General features: G+C 38.2%; 1 protein-coding gene and 1 long non-coding RNA gene across 2 annotated transcripts; both read right to left on the reverse strand.

The window, feature by feature from the left end:
* Positions 1-9,200: 9,200 nt before the first annotated feature.
* Positions 9,201-10,831, reverse strand: LOC308404525. Its single transcript, XR_013973140.1, has 3 exons — positions 10,717-10,831; positions 10,023-10,140; positions 9,201-9,772 (listed from the first exon to the last, which is right to left on the reverse strand). It is a non-coding gene; the product is annotated as an uncharacterized lncRNA (long non-coding RNA).
* A 4,405-nt stretch (positions 10,832-15,236) lies between these two features.
* On the reverse strand, positions 15,237-16,869 carry avp (arginine vasopressin). The gene is made up of 3 exons (XM_080894062.1): positions 16,726-16,869; positions 15,947-16,151; positions 15,237-15,871 (listed from the first exon to the last, which is right to left on the reverse strand). The coding sequence occupies exons 1-3, from the start codon at positions 16,843-16,845 to the stop codon at positions 15,735-15,737; spliced, it is 462 nt and encodes a 153-aa protein (XP_080750188.1). The 5' UTR covers positions 16,846-16,869; the 3' UTR covers positions 15,237-15,734.
* Positions 16,870-20,217: the final 3,348 nt, after the last annotated feature.

Consider the following 20,217-nt stretch of genomic DNA (forward strand, 5'->3'; position numbering starts at 1 on the left):
TCTGCGTTTCTCTTTTTTTCTCAGGCTAATGTGCTCTGATTACATATAAAGAAATCTAAGATAAGCAGCCTAAATGTACATTATATGGCATTGTCAGCGAATCTTTTCTCTTACGTGTTTATTCTTTTTTTTTTCTTTTTTTTTTGAAGTAGGGACATTGATTGTGAATACATTTTATTCACTGTATAACTTAATAGATAAATTACACATAATTGTGCGGCACTTTGGTTCTCAGCTCTAGGCTGAAACCTGCCTGATCTCTGCCAAGTTAAACATTACCAGACAAAAAGTGGTTATCATGCTTCAGTAGGCAAGTAAGCAAAGCTCTTATTTCTGGAAGTGTCTACCGGACTGTGCTGCACCCATAAATGTACTGTTTTGTGTATTTGAACATATTTTCCCACAGTGAGCAGTGGGACTGTTTTTGCTGTTAGCAGCAGGTGTGTATGGACAAGTTTTTCTGAGATATTAAAGTGTTGATACCAAGACAAGAGAATAGTTTGCTTGAGACAACTGAATATTAAATAGATTGGTTCTTACATACAGCTTGCCTCCTTTACTCATTCACATCCGTTCACACAAGAACATTTTTCTATGCCTTTTTTTCTATGTGTGCTTTCTATTTAACCTTCAAACACATTCACACCCAAATGAATGCATCTGTGAGTAACTTGAGATTGGCCCAAGAGGATTTGGCCTGCAAACTGGGAGCAGTCATGCATCAAACCACCTGTTTCCTGTTCTACCTCCTGAGCTACAAAAAAATATGGGTATATTGTGTACATTGTCCATATGCAGAAGAAATGTGAGATGCCTTATCTTGCTAGCTTGGTATAGGAAGTAAATTAAAGATATGATAATTGTCTGTTGACACGTTTCTGAATATACTTGCTTTGGCAAACATGCATACCTGAATTCCTGCAGTTGAGCAGTCTATGGAAAAATCCCTATGAGTGTTTCCACAAGATGGTGCTGTAGCATCAGGCTCATGTTTGACGGTGACAGGGAAACTCTTGTAATGATTGGCAGCTGTTCACAAAATCAGTTTGTACCTTTACTTCACTCTCAGAAAAGTTACAAGTGCAGGTCTGCTTTGTTATAAATCTCTCCTTTAAAAGCCCTTCTCATCATTTTCACTTCACAATAAACAAAACTGATCCCTTTTCGAAGACCTTTTCCACATAGTTCCTGTTCCTCTTAAACGGGATGAATCAATGCTTTATGACAGTTTTGAGTGCTGATGAATGCGTGCCTGGAGAACAATGACATGGGATTAAATTGTGGGCAGAAGTTCAACTGTGCGAAGCTGTGACATGTTTTTGTGTATGTGTGTGTGTCTGTGTGTGTGTGGGGGGGTTAAGTTTACCTATACTCTCATCTGTTTTTCCTCTTTGAACTTTAATAAACTCTTTCTCTTGTTATTTAACTGTATAACTATGATAAAATAAAATAAAACTTCTACTCAGTGGAAACTTTCTTCATAATTAGAATAACCACCACTGGAGAAACCTGCTTTGACTTGAATACACTCATATGGGAAAGTATTTATGAATGTTTCTGATCCTTTGTGACTCGAGGCAGTCAATAAAACCGTAATGGAAGAGGCTCTCTTCCATTTTAAATGACTTGCTTACAGTTATGGTCATAACAGGTTCATCAGTTGAGTATTAACATAAGTGACTCTGACTTGATAACTCATATAATGGACCAATGACGAATCCTGTTAAAAAGCAAGGAGCTTAAAATGTGGTGAGCCAAGAAACGTAATTAAAAATTAACTGTAAACCTGCCAAAGTTAATAACAGAAATACGTTAACACGGGATGCCTGCATGGTGGGTGATGGTTAAACAGGAATCTTTAGTAGAATAAATGGCAAACATTTTATTTAAATCTAACAGACTGTGCACATCTTGTGTGATGAACTGAAATAAACAAAAGTGACAAAGAGTTTGAGCCACAATGTACCACCAAAGAAGCAGGTGTCCCACAGGTGTATGACTGGATTACCACTGTGAAGGCCCAGCATATGACTCACATCCCTTTTTGTTCCGACATCGTTCAGTGATTTCCAACAATGAAGTAACTAGCATTCTCAAAGACACCAGTCACCCTAAGATAGATTTATATCAGATGATAAAGATGATCAGTCAAAAGAGTTTTGCATTGCTTTTGTGGTGTCACACACTTCTACTCATCCTTGGTGGGGTGTGGAGCTACAGCAGGTGTGGTGCATGAACAGGTGAAAAATAAACAACTTTGCCAATGCCATTGTGATGACATGTATTTATGTAGGATTTACATTTAAATCCTTCTTATTGTTATGGAGTGATTAAAACATTAGGGAGCGGGATTAACTTTTCTCAGCTTCTGAAGTGAAAGAAAAAGTGTCTGAGAATCTCTGTTCTTAACAACAACAGTGACGAAGCTGCCCCGAACCCTAACGGCAAAATGACCCACACAGCATAATCCCTCATGACACGGATCGAGACTCAGCCCTCTGTATGCTTCACTGTAAAAACAAAGATTGCAATTAAAAGTACAGGTCTAAGCAGCAATGAGCAACATAGGATCAGAAGCTCAATTTATTTTTTCATAGTTATACAGTTAAATAACAAGAAAAAGAAGCTTTATGACAAAAAAAAGTCAAATAAATATAAATTTTAAAAAAGTCTACTTTTTTAATAGTTAAAAAATTACCTTTTGATTATCTTGACCTTTTTTTTATTAAAAAAGGAGGGAAAAAACGGAGAGGGGGACAGCTTTAAGCTAGATAGTGTAAGTATGGATAACAAGCCAGGGCTATGAAGTCGTGAGAAAAGGAAAACACAAGTTTATCTACACAGGTTTTTCATCTCAGCAGACTGATGCAGCCTCATTGTGCAGTCTTTTCTCCCATATCAGTGGCATTGACTTCATTTGCTACAATGATGGACTCCATAATCCTGAAGAATCTGTCTTGACTTATCGAATTGGCTATAACTACAGCCCAGTCTGAAGATCAATATGCTGAAAATTGTTTCCAGCTCCAGAATTTTACCAATTTTACCAACGTAATACCATAAAATGACAAATGCCAAGGTTACACATTGATTTGAATGCATAATGGGTGGTGGGTAAAATCACTGCTCAGCTTACGGCAAAGTTGGGATGTCTTCCGAGCTCTCACCTTCCCACTCTAATGTCTGGCTCTCCTCCACCTCATCCGTGACACCTATAAGTATGACTCTTCTTCTGCAATTCAAATCCTTTCTGGCCTGTTCAGCCCTTCGTGAAGGGACATTGGGAGTTGGTGAGTGCAGCTGCCCACAACAAAGGTCACTGAATGAAAGTTTTGTTTGGAAAGAATTAAAGTTACTGTACATTTCTGAAAACCCTCTGAAGTTAAGAATCTCAGAAGAAACTGTTTGATTTGTATGAAGGGAAAAATAATAACTGCAAAAAAGCCAGTGTTGTCTGTTAGTCAAACCCCCACAGATGTGGCGTGACTAGAAAGCACAGGAGGTCCTTTCAACAGTATAGTAGGACCTAAATAGATCGCCTACATTTTGCTTTACATAGAGGTCTCAGAGTCATGACCAGCACAGGGGACAATAATTAATTGCTGGATCTTAGAATAATCATCAGTTTCCTTTTTAGTTTCTTTCAGGCTTTCAACGGTCATTTTCACAGCTTAACAATACAACACACGACATGAAAAACATTCGTAAGGTTTTTTGTGTGTGTTTATTTAAGTAAAATCCAGGACAAGAAAAGTTTTTTTTTAAAAAGCACTTGTGCGTGAAGAAGCTCCTCAGGCAAACGAAGAGAGCTTAATGTAATTATACTTTCCCACCTAACAGTGTTTTTGTTCTTCACTGTATGGAATGTACTCAAATAAATCAAACAAGCTTACTCATCCATTCTCAGAAGTTTCACAGCCTTTACTGTGACAGCTTCTTTTCAGCGGATTTGTGTGGACAGAGGTGGTAACAGGATCTGAGCACTATTAGGGGATAAGATCGAACAAGTCCCCAGTATACGTAAAGAAACTAGACTTTCTAGCATTACACAGACTTACAAAACTCTTTGTCTTGAGCCGAACCTTATGTCTTTTTATTTTGCTTATTGGTGGCAAATATAAAGCCATGTCTTTTGTTTTAAAGTTATCTTGAGCAATAGTTCTCTGGGCTTTCTGAAGGTCTTTCAGAGTTTTTCTTTGGACATTTCTTTTTCAGTCATTTTCATTCCAGTCCTTATAACTTTCAACGATTTCAGGGGAATGCTTTTTGACTTTGTTGAACCACTTAACAATGACATGTGAATCATCCAAGCACAAAAATGCACTTAACTCATTTCTTTAGTTTAATCTATGAAACATTCTAAAGCTATACAGTGTGGCATAAAATAGTATTTTTGCACCAATAAGGTGATTCTTAAGGAGCTATTAACTGAAACCATATCTTGTCATGATGTGCAGCTTAAAAAATTGGAGGAAAAAAATTGGCAAAAGTTTTATTTTAATCCCTCATGCAATACCACCCAGAAAGCATTTGATTGGCAATGGCTTAATTTTTCACTTTGACAATGATCCCAAACACACTGCTAGCACAGTAAAAGCTTACCTGGATAGAATAACACACAATGAAACACTATTATTAAATGGTAAATGGCCTGTATTTGTATAGCGCACTGACAGAGGCCTCCCTACATAATGACTGCGTCATTATGGGATCAGTGTGAGATCAACTTGACCTAAAATGAAACAAAGTGCAGCAAACATCCAACAGCTGTTCCTGAAGACTACTTAAGTTACAAGAAAGCTTGCCCCAAATAGGCGAAATACATTTTTGACAACACTCTTGCTCAACTGAAAAAAATTGTCTCAGTTATCAGTACTGTGCAAAAGTTTTAGTCAGGTGAGGAAAAAATGCTGAAAGCAAAGAATGCTTTCAAAAATGGAAGTGTTGCTCATTTATTTTCATCAATCAACAAAATGCAGTGAATCTAAATCAAATCAATATTTGGTGTGACCACCTTTTGCCTTCAAAACAGCATCAGTTCTTCTAGGTACACTTGCACACAGTTTTTGAAGGAACTCGGCTGGTAGGTTGTTCCAAACATCTTGGAGAACAAACCACAGATCTTCTGTGGATGTAGGCTTCCTCACATCCTTCTGTCTCTTTATGTAATCCCAGACACACTCGATGATGTTGAGATCAGGGCTCTGTGGAGGCTATGCTATCACGTCCAGTAGTTCTTGTTCTACTTCACACTGAAGATAGTTCTTAATGACTTTGTCTGTGTGTTTAGGCTAATTGTCCTCCTGCAAGAACACATTTGGGGCCACTAAGCAATCATTTATATCTCTGAAAACATTCCCTGAACACTCAAAGCTCTTTATAGAGCTTGCGTCATTCACCCATTCACACCCATTCATACAAGAACTTTTTCTTTACAGTTTGGAAGATATTGAGATATTAAAATTTGCAAGAAGAGTGGAACATGAATGACAATTCACTGACTCAGAAACATAGGTGTCTGAACTGAAGCCACAACAATCTATCAAATTTTGATTGTGACAGAGTTCGTTTATGTATTTAAGGAAGATTTGCGTGACACCAAACCAGCTTTGAGCTTGTCAGCACAGGGAAACACTATTACTAATGTCTGGTGCCAGAAAAGCAACAGACTGGCAGCAGATTCATGTAGTCATGGGGGCTGTTTATTCATTGATGAATGTACTTGCCTCTAGGGGATAAATCAGGGTTTCTTATCTGAGGATAACACTGAACCGAAAAAAAAGTCTTCCTTCTTTCCAGTAAGGACTTGGAGTTTCATTTCTAACAGCATTCTTAGACACTTGTTCTTCCATCCATTCATCCATTCGCTTATCCTTTTCAGGATCGTGGGGGGCACTGGAGCTGTCATAGGGCGAGATGCAGGGTACTCCCTGGACAGGACGCCAGTCTATCGCAGGGCTAACACACAGGGACAGACAACCATTCGCACTCACATTCATTCGCACATTTACACCTAGTGGCAATTTGGATTATCCAATTAACCTATCCCCACAAGCTGCGTGTCTTTGGACGGTGGGAGGAAGCCGGATTACCCGGAGAGAACCCACACAAACACGGGGAGAACATACAAACTCCACACAGAAAGACCCCGGCCTGATGGTGGAATTGAACTCAGCACCTTCCTACTGTGCGGCAACAGTGCTAACCACCGTGCCACCGTGCTGCTGTTATTTTGATCGTGACACGTTTCTGAAATGACTGAACATTGTTGCCCAGCATCAACTTTGTTATCATAATGTGTCTATGCTGGTTGGCTGAACTATGGCTGGACCACTGACCACTCTTTCAGGTGCAGACAAAATAGAATAAAAGAATGATATGAATCACAGTTTAAAGTTTTTTTTTTTTAATTCTTAATGTATAAACACTTTTACAGGCTATGGCATACACTATTACATGCTGTAGAGTGGTATCTGTTAATTTTACGTTGTAATAGTAGTACTAGTAGTAATAATATCATCACATTAATGCGTTAACACAAGAAGTACCACTGCAGGCAGTTGAGATGGGCTCAACTCAAACCAGTTCATGTAGTTTCATTTTTAATAATGCATAAAATGTAATGACACATTTTCTTAATATAAAGTGTGAGTATATGAAACCACAGTTGTACCTCTAAAAAGTACTTGAGTAAATGCAGTGTTGCTTTGTAACAGAGTTACAGTAGATAGCTTTTTAAGATCAAAAGAAAAGCAACAACAACAACCAAGCATGATGATGTATATCATATAACATCATATGTGAGAAACATGATACCCAGACATTTGGAGAAGTACGTTTTTTGTTCCACTCTTCTTCTCTTTCAATAGCTCCTCCAGGAATAGCTTCAGTCTCGGATCAACACACAGTGGCCTTTTGAAGCCTTTTACAAACACCCTGTGGGTCCACATAGAAACATAAATACATTTCAGTTTAACATAACAGTGCAAATGCAGTAACCCTAAGCAAAAATGAAGGAAAACTGCCTCTGGATAAAGTTTCTTTATTGGTGTTTATTTTTTACATTAAATTTTCTTTTTATATGATGAATGCATGATGTTATAAGTAAATCATAACAAAACAAAATTACTGTCAATAATTCTCAAAACCTTCCTTTACCAATCATGTAATAACTACAATATTACCTGTAACCTTTTGGCACACTTAAGTAAACAAACACTTACACAAGTGCTCTGATGTCACAGGCACCGATTTCCTGCATCTCCCATCTCTGAATCTTCTTCAGCATATATCGTTTGATTTTTTGGTTTGCTGTCATGCAGCAGCTTGGGATGCCAGCTGTAATGTGAGATTAAGACCAAATTTAAGAATTTTAAAAAGTATAAAACTAACATAATATAAAAAAATAAAAGAAAAAGACATTTGCTAGAGAATAATTGTGTGTCCATTCTAACAGGTCTCCAAAAAACACACAAACAAAAAAAAAATTACAGTGTTGCACTTTTATAAAAAGTTTATATATGTCTAATTTTTGTATTTTTAGCATCCTAAAACCAAACAGGGCTAGGTTTTTTGTTTTGTGCAATAGTCTTTGTGGTTAAACTGATCAGATAAGTCAGCTTAAAGTTAACTTTCTAAAACATATTTTTACTGGAATAATTTTATGCTTTAAAACAGCTGGATGAAGAAAAAACTGAAAAAACCCTCCAAAAACCAGCTGTGCTAAAATGCACATGCATCATCATCTTGTTTAAATCCCAGGAGGAATGTAGAGTCATTGCAATTTTCTCAGAAAAAATCTTTAAATGTGAACTTCTTATTTAGGACCTGAAGTATAATCTGTACAGTGCCAGTGCTCTCTTGGTTTCAGCATGTGTGTTTGCTCTGAGTGTCCTTACCTTCACTGGAGGTGATGGCCAAGGCGCACAGACAAACAATCAAAAAGACAATTTTCACATCCATGATGGCAGAGCAAGTGTGGGGAGGCAACGTGCCCTTGATGTTTAAATACTGACAACAAAGCGTACATGTGCATCCACCCACCAACTGTCAGAAGGGAGTGTGTGAGCATGTGCTTTAACCAGTAAGAAGCTCTTTGAATGAAACACGATGCCTAAACATTAAAAACAGTAATAGTAATATAAATATCAAAAGGTTATTAAATGACTGCCATACTTAATTAAAAAATTTAATGAAGTGTTCCGTTCACTTTCAGCCCGATGTCTTGTTTAAATTGTTAGTGCTGTCAGTTACTGGAGTGCTTGACTCAGACTCTAACAGGCTCTAACAGGTCCAGTAACCACTCTTCAAACAGAATCCTATTGAACTGATGTGTATGGAATGAAAACACAAGTAGAGCCAACAGTCATGAAAGAACAATTGTCACTTTTAATACATCTCACTCTTTTTACTTTCTTTTCTGTGAAAACGTAGAGTCACAATCCCAACAGCATTTTTAGGTAGCTCAAATATTCAAATTACATTTTCACGATAACCACTTGGTCAATTTTTTCTTAAATGTCCAATGTTACTAAAAGCTATTTGCAGTATTTGGTCTTTTCTCATTGCTTTAATATTAGTGAGTGGAAGTTACTGAGTTTTTTGCTTTAGCCACACACAAAGAAACATTTACTTAACAAAGACTTTGGTGTCTACATTGCTTTTCTCTGTACTTTTATGGCTTTGTTTATCATTAGAGTTCTGGTGTTTGGGGGATTATTTAGACCCTTTCATTTTGGAGTTGCCCGTCCTACCCAGTGTTTCCTATTGCGTAAAGTTGTCTTGTATTGCTTGTTCTAACTGTATTTGTTGCTTCCTGGTTTATTTTGACACCAGTTATTTTCCGTGCCTTGCATCCAGATTCATTAGGTTAATTGTCTTCAGCTGTGTTTTCACCTGTTTCCCATTTCCTTCATAACCTCGTGTGTTTATATTGTATGAGTCTCCCTCTGTCCACTGTTGCCTTTGTTTTGTGCTTTTTTAATACTTTAAAGTATTCCACATTAAAGCTGCACTTCAAGTTTATTTGGGTCCATATCCTGCCCATTAAACTTTTGATGTTGCTGCGTATCTGAAATGATTGAATATCATTAGCTTTGTTATCATAATATCTCTCTGCTAGTTTCACTATGGCTGGACAATCTTGACTGCTCTTTTCATGTGTAGATAAAGTAAAAGAAAAAATACAGCACACCTCGCTGTGACATTTTATTAATTCTGTTTGTATATATGCAGTAGAACAAGATATACCTGGAGGACTGAACAGTTTAAAAATGGATACAATACTACAAAAATACCCAATGAAATGCCCGAGAATGATATGTGTCAATGCTGGATTCTATGTTACAAACCATCACTATAAATGTCTTAACTTGTAAGCAGTAGTCTTACAGGCAGCTGAGATGGAGACAAATCTAACTGACTCGTGTACCTTTAGTAATAGCAATTCGTGAAAAGTGATGACATCTATATGGTATTTGGGTAAAACATCAGAATATAAAATAATAGTAGTACCTCTAAAATGTACCTGAGTACATGCAAAGTTTCTTAGCAACAGAGTTACAGTAGCAGATAGCTGCCTTTAAGATCAAAATAAAAGAAAACAATTACACGAAGGCTCTTGAAACTCTTGAAAACACCAGATGATATGAAGATTCCTGGAGAAGAGAGTTTCTGTTCCACACCCTACGATCTTTTTATCTTCATCCTCTTCAGTCTTCGGAGCTCACTAGGATGAGCACATATTGGCTTTTCATAGCCCTTTAGGTAAAGCCTGTGGATGCACAAGAAAACACGATTATGTTTCAGTTTAAGATAATAACACAAATATTTATGTAACTCCGAGTAAGATCAAATAGAGATAGAATCTGGTGACAAAGTTTATTTCTTGATCAGTCTTGATCATTATAAAATTCATACAGTAGAGATTATCAGTGCATGTTATGTTATCGATGATCATGTGATGATCAAAATTACCCGTAACCTGTGGTTAAACTAATCGGATGAGTAATTTTAACACTTACACAAGTGCTTTGATTTCACATTCGCCGCTGCTTTTCTGCATCTCCCATCTTTTAACGTTCATCAGTGTCCGTGGCCGGATTTTTTTCTTTGTATGTAAGCAGCATTTTGGAATTCCAGCTGTAACATGAGATTAAAACCAAAATATGGAAATTACATTATGTTTTCTTTGATTAAAAAACGTATATAGAGATCATTCTCTTCCATGATAGTTACTCTGAGGATGTGCGTCCTTACTAACATTGCTCCAAAAGAGACACCCCCCCCCCCCCCCCCCCACACACACACACCTTAGTCTAAACATTCATGTTTTTACAGACCAGTTACCGATGTCTACTTTTTTCCCGAGAGCAGAGCGCGTTTTTTGGAACACCATGAAACAGAACAGAGCTCAGCATTTTGTATTGTGCAATGGTGGTTGTGGTTAAACTGAGCAGATGAGTCAGCTGAACGTTAGCATGCTGAAACAAATTTTTATTGGATTTTTTATTGGAATAATTTCAGGCCAAAACAGACAACTGTATTCATCTTATCTTGACTTCAACATTAATGTGCTTGCCACACACATGCCCTTTTCTCTCAAAACAGCTTTAAATGTGAGCTCATTTATTTATTTAGGATGTACCTGACGTATGATCTGTGAAGCGCCAGTACTCTCTTGGTTTTTGCATGTGTGTTTGCTCTGAGTGTCCTTACCTTCACTGGAGGTGATGGCCAAAATGCACAGACAAACAATCACAAGGACAACTTTCACATCCATGATGGCAGAGCAAGTTTGGGGAGGAAACGTGTCCTTGGTGTTTAAATACTAACACATATCTGCACACCCACCCACCAACACTGAGACGTGTATGAACATGTACTTTAACCAGTCAGTAGCTCTTTGAAAAAATCATGTTGCCAAAATCATAACAGTGATAAAGGTAAATATAAAGTTTATTGGACAGTACTCGAATGCTTTATAAAAATTCATCTTACTTTCACTTTTACCTCTGTGCTTAAACTATCAGTGAACAGCAGGCTAATGTATTGTCCACAAGTTCAGACATGTGTAATAACGATTATTTAAACAGAATCTGACTCATGGAAATTGAATTAGAGAAAGAATATGGGTCACTTTTAAAAGGTTAAAAGGAATGTCGTGCACCTTTTTCTTTTTTGGAGAACTAGACAGCAGCAGTGACATGCAGGAACGGGTCTGGGCCAGACATAGCTCCAGGCCCCTGCGGCACCTTTAGAACAGCTCAACTAAGTGAGCTATAGTAACACACCACAGTGTGTGGTTGGTGTTTTTCTTCTTCTTCTTCTTCTTCTTCTTCTTCTTCTTCTTCTTCTTCTTCTTCTTCTTCTTTTTTAACATTTTATCAAATACCTCTAGTATGTGGAAACTATTTGGAGTAGGTCATATTTTTCCAGAGCTTCAATATAAGTGAATAGCAGAGGCCAGTTTCCTTTTTAAAGGGATTTCTCAAGGAATGGTTTCCTGCAACCAACATTTATGAAAGACACTTCCCGAAATGACTGAATGTGGTTGGCAAAAGCAGCTTTGCTACCATGATGCAATTTTATTTAAGCTTAACATGGAAGCTACTTGTCACAAAAGGTCGTGACACCAGGTAGTACAAGATTTTTGATTTGACTTCCTGACACAACCTTGTCTCTAGTTGGAACTGAACCAGCAGCCCTTCTTAACTGTGTTAACTACTACACTATCAAGCTGCGTGCTGGTAGTCTAATGATGGCTTGATGATCATAACTACTATATATTTGCAGATTAATAGAAAACAAAGTAAAAGAAAAATAGACATCACACTTTACAGTGTTTTAAAAAACATCTATTTGCATCAGCGCAGTGGTACAAGATATAGTTGCATCATTAAACAGTTTAAAAAGTTTTAGTACACTGTAAAAAAATACTCCATTACTTCATATTCTATTACATGCAAACCTATGTTTTTTCTTACATATAGCATAATACACTTAAAGTAGCAACTCAGAAGTAGGATGGTGTCTGTCAATGTAAAACTAAAATATAGTAGCAGAAGTAATATGATATTACTGTACTAATGCCTTAACATGTAAGCAATGTTGCTGCAGGCAGCTGAGGTGGAACTAAATGATAATTATTACATAATAAAAACTCTGAAAAACACCTTTTGTGGGAAACATGACACACGAACATCTGGAGAAGACGTTTCTTCCGCTCCTTGTCCTAGGAAGGACGTCGGCGCGCCATCAGGTCCTTTATTTTCAGAATGGTCTTCAGTTTTGGCTTCACATTGGGATGAGCACATACTGGCTTTTTGAAGTTCTTTACATACAGTCTGTGGATGCACAAGGAAAAGCAATTAAATACAAATATTAATGTAACCTGAAGTAAAAGGTATTAGCTTACAGTTTGATTACTGATCATTATTTAACTGAAACTGTGCAGCTGAGGAATGCATGATTACATGAATTATGTATCATGTAATAACTACAAAATTACCTGTAACCTTTTGGAAAATTAGTTTTCAACACTTACACAAGTGCTTGGATGTCACAGGCACTGTTGCTTTCCTGCATCTCCCATCTTTGAACGTTCATCAGTATTCGTGGCCGGATGTCACTCTTTGTATTTATGCAGCATTTTGGAATTCCAGCTGTAAGGTATAACCAAATGTAATGTATGTTTTTATGGAGCCTCATAAAACTGAACAGGATTAAACATTTCATGTCATGTAACAGTGGTCATTGTTAAACAGATAAGAAGCATTATACAAAATGTCTTTAAAAACACTGTATGAACACTAAAATTATTGAAAAAACAGACAAGTGTTTTCACCATTTCTAAACTTTAGGAGGAATGTGGTAATCACACACCTGCACACATAAAGAGCTCTAAGTGTCAATTTATTTACTTATTTTGGATGCACCTGATGTATAAATCAGTGCATATTCAGTCCAAATGTCTCCTTGATTTTGCCAAATGTATTTGGCCTGAGTGTCCTTACCTTCACTGGAGGTGATGGCCAAAGTGCACAGACAAACAATCACAAACCCAACTTTCACATCCATGATGGCAGAGCAAGTGTGGGGAGGTAACGTGTCTTTGGTGTTTAAATACTGACACAGAGGTCCTGCACATGCCTGTGCACACACCTACGAAGATCCAGAGAAGCACATGTGAACATCTGCTAGCGTCTCTTTGAATGGAACTCGGTAATTAAAATGCATTGAAAGGGTATTAGTATAGTATTGGTATTAGTAAAGTATTTACGAAAAGAAAAGTTACTTTCGTTTCCAGCTTAACTCTTTGTTCAAACAGTCAGTGCTCATAAATACAGGTATGATGCGCCAAGGCAGGCTCTGACAGGTTTAATCACCACTCTTTGAACAGAATCTTACTTGACTGATTGATATGAAATTTAAAAAAAATGGACGACACACCCAGAGTCAACATTCAATACAGTTCACTGCTAAAGGTCAAATTAGAACACAAAGAACGTCAGATTTCAGTCTTTTCAGGGATATTTTCCAAGTCTGGGGACAAATTAAGATGTGTGATTAGCGCAAAGCTCGGTAATAACATTTAATAACTGATTAATTTTGTTGTTAAGAGTTCAAGTGGCACTTTGAAGTACTGATCATGCAGGAAACTTGACACTTTTTACCCTTTAATGAATGCGCATGAGCAAGATTGTGTTGATGAACTCAACTTTTGGGCACACAAATAAATAAACAAATAAAAAATGCACGGTTAAGTCATTTTAAAAGTGTCGTCCTGTTTTCCAACCTCTTTAGAGCCAAGGTTCATTGTGTACCCAGGTGTGGTTTTCAACTCTTACGTGTTGTGCAATTTAACTGAGCGTGCAAGCATACAGTATAATTACTGAGAAAAAAAGAAAAGAAAAACATGCTGAAAGGAATTCTTCTGGTTGCACCAATATCAATGAGTGACTTCTTGGCAGTTTATTTTAAAGGTGGGAACATTGGTAAGTCAGTAGGAGTCATAACTGACAAATAAAAACGGTGTCTGTAGGATGTTTGCGCTTGATTTGCACTTTTGATCCAATGGCTAATAGCTCCCCAATACCACCTAAGGCCTTTGAATCGCAGCACTTTATGATTTATGGGATCTTGCTTCCCAACTGTCTTTGCCTTTGTGACATAGATGTATTGACTGAGGTTTGAATCTCTCTGACATGTTTTGTTCCGTGAATGAGATCTGGAGGATTTGCTTTGGTTTTAATGATAAGCCTCTGTAGTCTAGTGCAACTCCTCTGTTTAGCTAATGAAAACAGTGTTCAGTAACCAAAGTCTACAAAATACATCATTTGTTAACCACGAATGAGAATGTGTTGAACTAGCTAAAGATAAGGGATGATTCACACATTCACTCTTGAAGCACTTTATTTGTGTCAGTTCCATGGCCAATTTAGTATTGTCATTTAACCTTACAGACATGTCTTTAAACTGTGGGAGGAGGCTGGAGTATCTGGAGGAAATCCACGCAAGGCACAGTGAGAACACACATACTCCACACAGACAGGCCCCGACTGATATTTGAACCAATCGTCTTCTTGCTGTGAGGTGACAGTGCATGACATTTCCACCCACGTGTAGGTTCCCCTTGTGCTACTAAAACAGCTCCGAGCTGTTTTGTCATCATGGTGTGACAGTGGCTGGGGTCTGAAACCTGGGGAATTGGCAGCAGGTCTATTTGTATCTGTGGGTTTTGAGGCGTCTCCTTCATAGTGTGGAGCACAAGATGAGTCACACATAAAATGACTTTCCAAAAGTTTAGGATTTTTGACGTGCCACACAGGTATTGAGTCAATCAAAGAACATAACTGTCAAAATCTGGGAGGTCCTGCATCTAGTGCCAACTGGATTGAAAAACAGTGCAGACAAACTGCCAGCACATACAGATTTGGCAGCAAATTAGCATTCACACAGACGGGAGTCTGATAGTTAGAAACCACTATCTTTCATCTACGCAAATTATACATGTTGGTACACAGTGCTGAGTTATATGGTTGGAGGATATGAATGCATCAATGCAGTCAGTTTATGTAATTCCTTGAGCAGCTAATCTGTGTGCAAAACAGTTTTGATCGAAACTGATCAAATTACAGCAATTACCATTCCTGATTACTCTGTGGTTATTGTTGTGGTTCCTTTGACTGTCGCTTTCTTTCGCACACTCAAGAGTATTCTGGGAAATGAGGAATCAGAAGAGCCTTTTTGGCATTCTTTCATTCTGTATTGTTTCTCCCATTTTTAATATACAACAATATTTCTACTACACAAGAAGCAACTGATCAAGCATTGACATTCTGCTGTTTTACCTGGATGCCTGTATCAACTGTAATCTTTAACCTCTGACTTATTTACAATGTGCTCTACTATATCTCAGTTTTGAAATTGGAGCTCTCGGGTGTCTTCTTATAGAGAATAAACTTTGTTTACAGTATGTGCATTAGTATATACATTTTTTAGGGGGGAGCACACATGAAACCTAATGTTTTCCTATCAATTAATGTGGTTCTTCTCCCCTTGTATTTTTAGCCCAGCTAATCAGAAAGACACTTCAAACAGAAACAGTAATAGAACCAAGAAAATTTAAATTGTTCAGAGTTCAGATCCCAAGGCTTATAGTGGAACATGGATGAACTTCATTTCTGTTGCAGTTCCAGGTCTTGAGCAGCAGATGGACGCCCACACATAAAATATCAGTACTCATTCTGTCCTCTGGCAGCCACATGGAGAAGACGCATCAGCAGCTCTGTTGGTGAGCTTCTTTCAGAGCCGTGGACTGGATCTGTGGCCTCTGTCTCTCCCACGCAGTCAGAGTCCACCATACAGCCCTCTGAAAAGAAGAAAAACAAGAAATGAAGTTCATATCTTACATGTCAACATGTCAATCAATCAGACCAGTTCGTACCAGAATTGCAGCAGAATCCAGAAATAGCGCAGTGCCCTCCCTCAGACCCACAGGATCTCCCTCCTGCCTGGCAGGGGGTGAGCAGGTAGTTCTCCTCCACACAGTGAGCTGTTTCTGGGGAGCCAAGCAGGCAGCCGAAGCCGTCCCCACAGCAGATACTGGGGCCAAAGCAGCGGCCCCTGTCTCCAGGGCCACAAGACTTGCACTGGAGGAGAATGGAATTGAATTTAGCAGTATTATTTTCTGTTATATTATATCATATTACAAGACCAATGATACTTTCACGTTCTTTTCCATCTTGTATTCAACAAAATCAACATTCATTGCATTGCCTCAGCAGAAGAATTATAGCAATATGAGCATGTGAAATAAGTCACAACCATTTTCTTTCCTACAGTCTCTCACTGTAAATCAGTATTTTTAAACTACATGAGTAATATCTAATTTGTGACTTTAAAAAAGGTTCAATTGAGTTGGTGTTATTTTTTTTTTTAAATCTTTCCATAAGTGACTTTTATTTTTTATCAGTATGATTTCTCTTCCGTTTTTATTAAAATCTGATATACCCAGTAAACCACTCACATTTTGATCCCATAACATCCATTGCACGCTCGGTTTCGCTTATTTAAAGGCTGCTTAGCATTCCTTTAATTTTGTGAATTGCTGGACCGTTTTTTCTTGACCGTTTGTTCTAATGTTATAGGCTAAAGCCAATTTAGAATCAAACACAGCCAGTTAAAGAATAAGCATGCTGTCTTAGCAGAAAGAACAATGCTCACCTGTCTGATTCCAGTTTCAGTCAGCGCTCGCTTCCCTCCTCGGGGGCAGTTCTGGATGTAGCAGGCGGAGGAGAACGCAAGGAGTCCTAGGACGCACAGGGGGAACAAGGAGTGAGGCATCGCTGTCGGTTTGGAGTGAGCGCCGCGCTGCACCTGTGTGTCCTCCGCCGGTGTGGATGTCTGTCTGGTACTGCGGTCATTTCTCACTTATAAGCAGATGGACATGTTTGACAAAGCGATTGATTCCTGACGTCACTTTCGTCCCCGTTGCGCTCTCTCCGCAGGGATGCGCGCCCGAAGGCCACCGGTGTGCGCGCGACGCGTGCGCGAGAGGTCGCCACAGATGTGGCTCTGCATCGGATGTGTGCCATCTAACAAATCTACACAAAAACAGACACGACAGCAGAAGATACAATTTCTGTATTCAGCACTGCGCCTATTTGTAATAACTTTGAATAATTTCACCCCCCGCTTTGACTGACACACTGAAAACGGCAAAACATGAACAACTAATTGGAGTTTGCGAACAATTTATTAGCCCAAATTAACCGCAATGAGGGGGAATAATGAAGAACATTTAATGATCATGCACAGTTCGTCACTGTGTGTAGTTTTCACTTTTAGATTAAGACAAATGTGGTAGCATCATGACAACAGAGGTCACACAAATTATGTTCCAGACTTAATGTAAAACTAGTGGGTGTAATGATCCTAACCAGAGTAGCATTTTCAAATAAACATATTACACCTTGATTATTCCTTTCAGCGTCTTGTTGCATGCTCGGGGTTGCATCTCTCTTATTAGCTGTTGTTATACTAATCAGCAGTTAAATGAGAAATGGCAAAACTGAGCATCAAAGGCTGCAGGTCCAGGTGTGAAGCTCTTTAATTAGAGTCACAGCATTCAAAGCTCATCCTTCAGTGAATCTAAATCTCATTAAACTTTACAGTACTCCAAATGTGAAAGAAAAAGTTTTACAGAATTTACTTTCAAACATTTCTCTCATGATCTGCGGCAGCAGATCAAGTGGAGCAGAGAGAGGACTCAAAGGCAGACACTGGCTTTAACAGAAGGCGAGCAGTTTATTCAGAGCGTTTGGCAAAACGGTAAAAAAATAAGAAATGCAAATTTTCGTGAAAACATAAACTGCAACAATAGGAACATGGAGACACAGGGGGTATGCGAAAAGACGCTCTGACGGAGGAAAACAGAGACAATAAATACAGTGAGGGGTGATCAGGGGAGTGGAAACAAATGGGACCACAGCAGGAAGAAATAGGACATAACGAGACAGGAGACGCAGCACTGAACGCAACACACAAGAGACAAGAACTATCAAAATAAAACAGGAAGTAGCTCGAACACCGAGACCCAGACAAACAGGACTATAGGAGGCCCTAAAGTGCCAAAATCAAAATAGAGACATAACTAAGACTCAGTGAAAAAATGTTTGTCATTAAATACATGAAAGTATCAACAATAAATACTCTTTCATGTATGTGTTTATTTTACTTTACAAAAATTTCTGTGTATTTTTTTTTTTACAACTATCTCTAGGTTTACAGAGAATGATCCAATAAGCGAAAAATAGTGAGCTCCAGTGAGCAGGAGTTCTCTGGGTGAACATGCCATGTTGACACCAAACGTGAGAGGAAAATAGCCAGACTGGCTTGAGCTGATAGGGGAGCAGCAAGAATTCAAATTAGAGTTGATTAAACGCAAGGTATGCAGCAGAGCACCTCTGTAAGCACAACAGATGCAGAAGACCACACCGGGTCCCACCCTTGTCAGCTGAGAACAGGAAAATGGGCGAACGTTTCCTGATCACTCTCAATTTCTACTGATTGTTGGATCATAATTTGACATAAACAACATGTAAACGTAGCTCCATCCTGGCTGTTTTTTCATGTGTAAGGGACATTGTTCTGGCACAATTTGGGCCCTTCAGCACCAGTTGAGCAATATTTAAATGCCACAGCCTATTTGAGTATTGCTCCTGACCATGTCCATCCCATTATGAAGGGATGAAGTCTCTACCCACAAGCCATCGGGCTACTGAATTGCTGAAATATTGAACAGTTTATTTTGCACAATCACTATACACACTGTACTTTTATATGCCACTATCTCTGCACTACAGCTGCTACAGTATTTCAGTATTCTGTATTTATTTATTGTAGTCTTTTTTATAAATATATATTTTCTTTATTTTTATACTTTTTCTTATTTATATCTAGGCATTGCTTATGCGCAATATTGAGAGGGCTCTGAGCCTAAGAATTCCATTACTGGTAGTTATGTGCCATTATTTCCTGTATATGACAAATAAAACCTTAAAACATGTGACGACATGGCACCTGGTAGTTACAGAGTGTACCTAAGAAATTTTCTGTTAAAAGTAAATGGTTGTTTCCAGTGAAGAATTACCAGAGAGAATACATTTCTCACATTTTTCAGATTAATCAATGCTAATATTAATTTTCTTAGTATGTTTTCATTCATTTAGTGGTATAATAACTGATCTATTAAGTCACATGTTTACTTGTATTTATGGCAGTTTTAGTCTTCTGCAGAAATTTCTTGATGCCTCTAATACGGTGTATAATAAGAAAAGTTTACAAACAATAAGAGTTCACAACATAAGCAAAGTTTTTGTCTAATAAGTGTATAAAGTCAGTGACTTTGACTAATACAGTGTGATTCAGTATCATTTAAGCACTTTAACCACCACTTGTATCGGAAACAGTGAAGCCCATGTCTTCATTTCACATGCAGAACTGACTCCTGTCTTTTCTCTTACTGAGCGGATACAGGATCACGACCTTGATTAAGCTTAATGCTGTCAAGGAAAGCAACATACAGATTATGCTATTTGTGATGGTGAACACCAACTAAATACTGTTTGCCTCACATTTCTCCGTTTAACCCTTCTGTGCACAATAACTCAGGCTTGTAAAGGGTAATTAGCTTCAAGAGTTCAGAGGGTAGTGAAAGAACACATGGGCAAGGAGGAGGTGCAGCCTCCTAACGTAAAACTGCTCCTTAAAAAGAAACCTGAAACCTAATGTAATCTAGTGTCAGTATTTCATACTACCTGAAATACCAACATAAAGGTTATTGTTAATATCACATAAATATATTTAGAACTAGTACATGATGTGTCTGGATGTTCTTATTATTCCATCTTCTGCCTGCGTTCACCCATTTAAGACAGCAAAACAAGGCAAGGAACAGAGATAAGGACAAAGAACACATGACATCAGGAGGTCAGCTGAACACGACACTGTCTCCTTCTTCACAATGACCACATAACCTTGGTTGGACTCAATTTCTACTTAAATTCTTTTGGTCTCCTGCTTCTGTGCCCAAACATTTTCTAGTCAAATGCATCCACGTAGAGAGCGGCCACACAAAGACTGCAGACCCAAGGCTGCAAGTACACTTCAGCGCTTGATGAAAAGAAAGAAAGAGGGGGTGGAGGAGATAAAGAA

This window comes from Rhamphochromis sp. 'chilingali' (assembly GCF_963969265.1).
Source record: "Rhamphochromis sp. 'chilingali' genome assembly, chromosome: 10".
Taxonomy (NCBI): Eukaryota; Metazoa; Chordata; class Actinopteri; order Cichliformes; family Cichlidae; genus Rhamphochromis; species Rhamphochromis sp. 'chilingali'.

Bases quoted from the DNA above. Each gene is read 5' to 3' on its own strand.
- avp (XM_080894062.1), bottom strand. From the start codon at position 16,845: ATGCCTCACTCCTTGTTCCCCCTGTGCGTCCTAGGACTCCTTGCGTTC. The intron at 16,152-16,725 runs GTGAGCATTGTT...ATTCTCCTCCAG, and splicing joins CTGAAACTGGAATCAGACAG to TGCAAGTCTTGTGGCCCTGG. The intron at 15,872-15,946 runs GTACGAACTGGT...TCTTCTTTTCAG, and splicing joins TGGATTCTGCTGCAATTCTG to AGGGCTGTATGGTGGACTCT.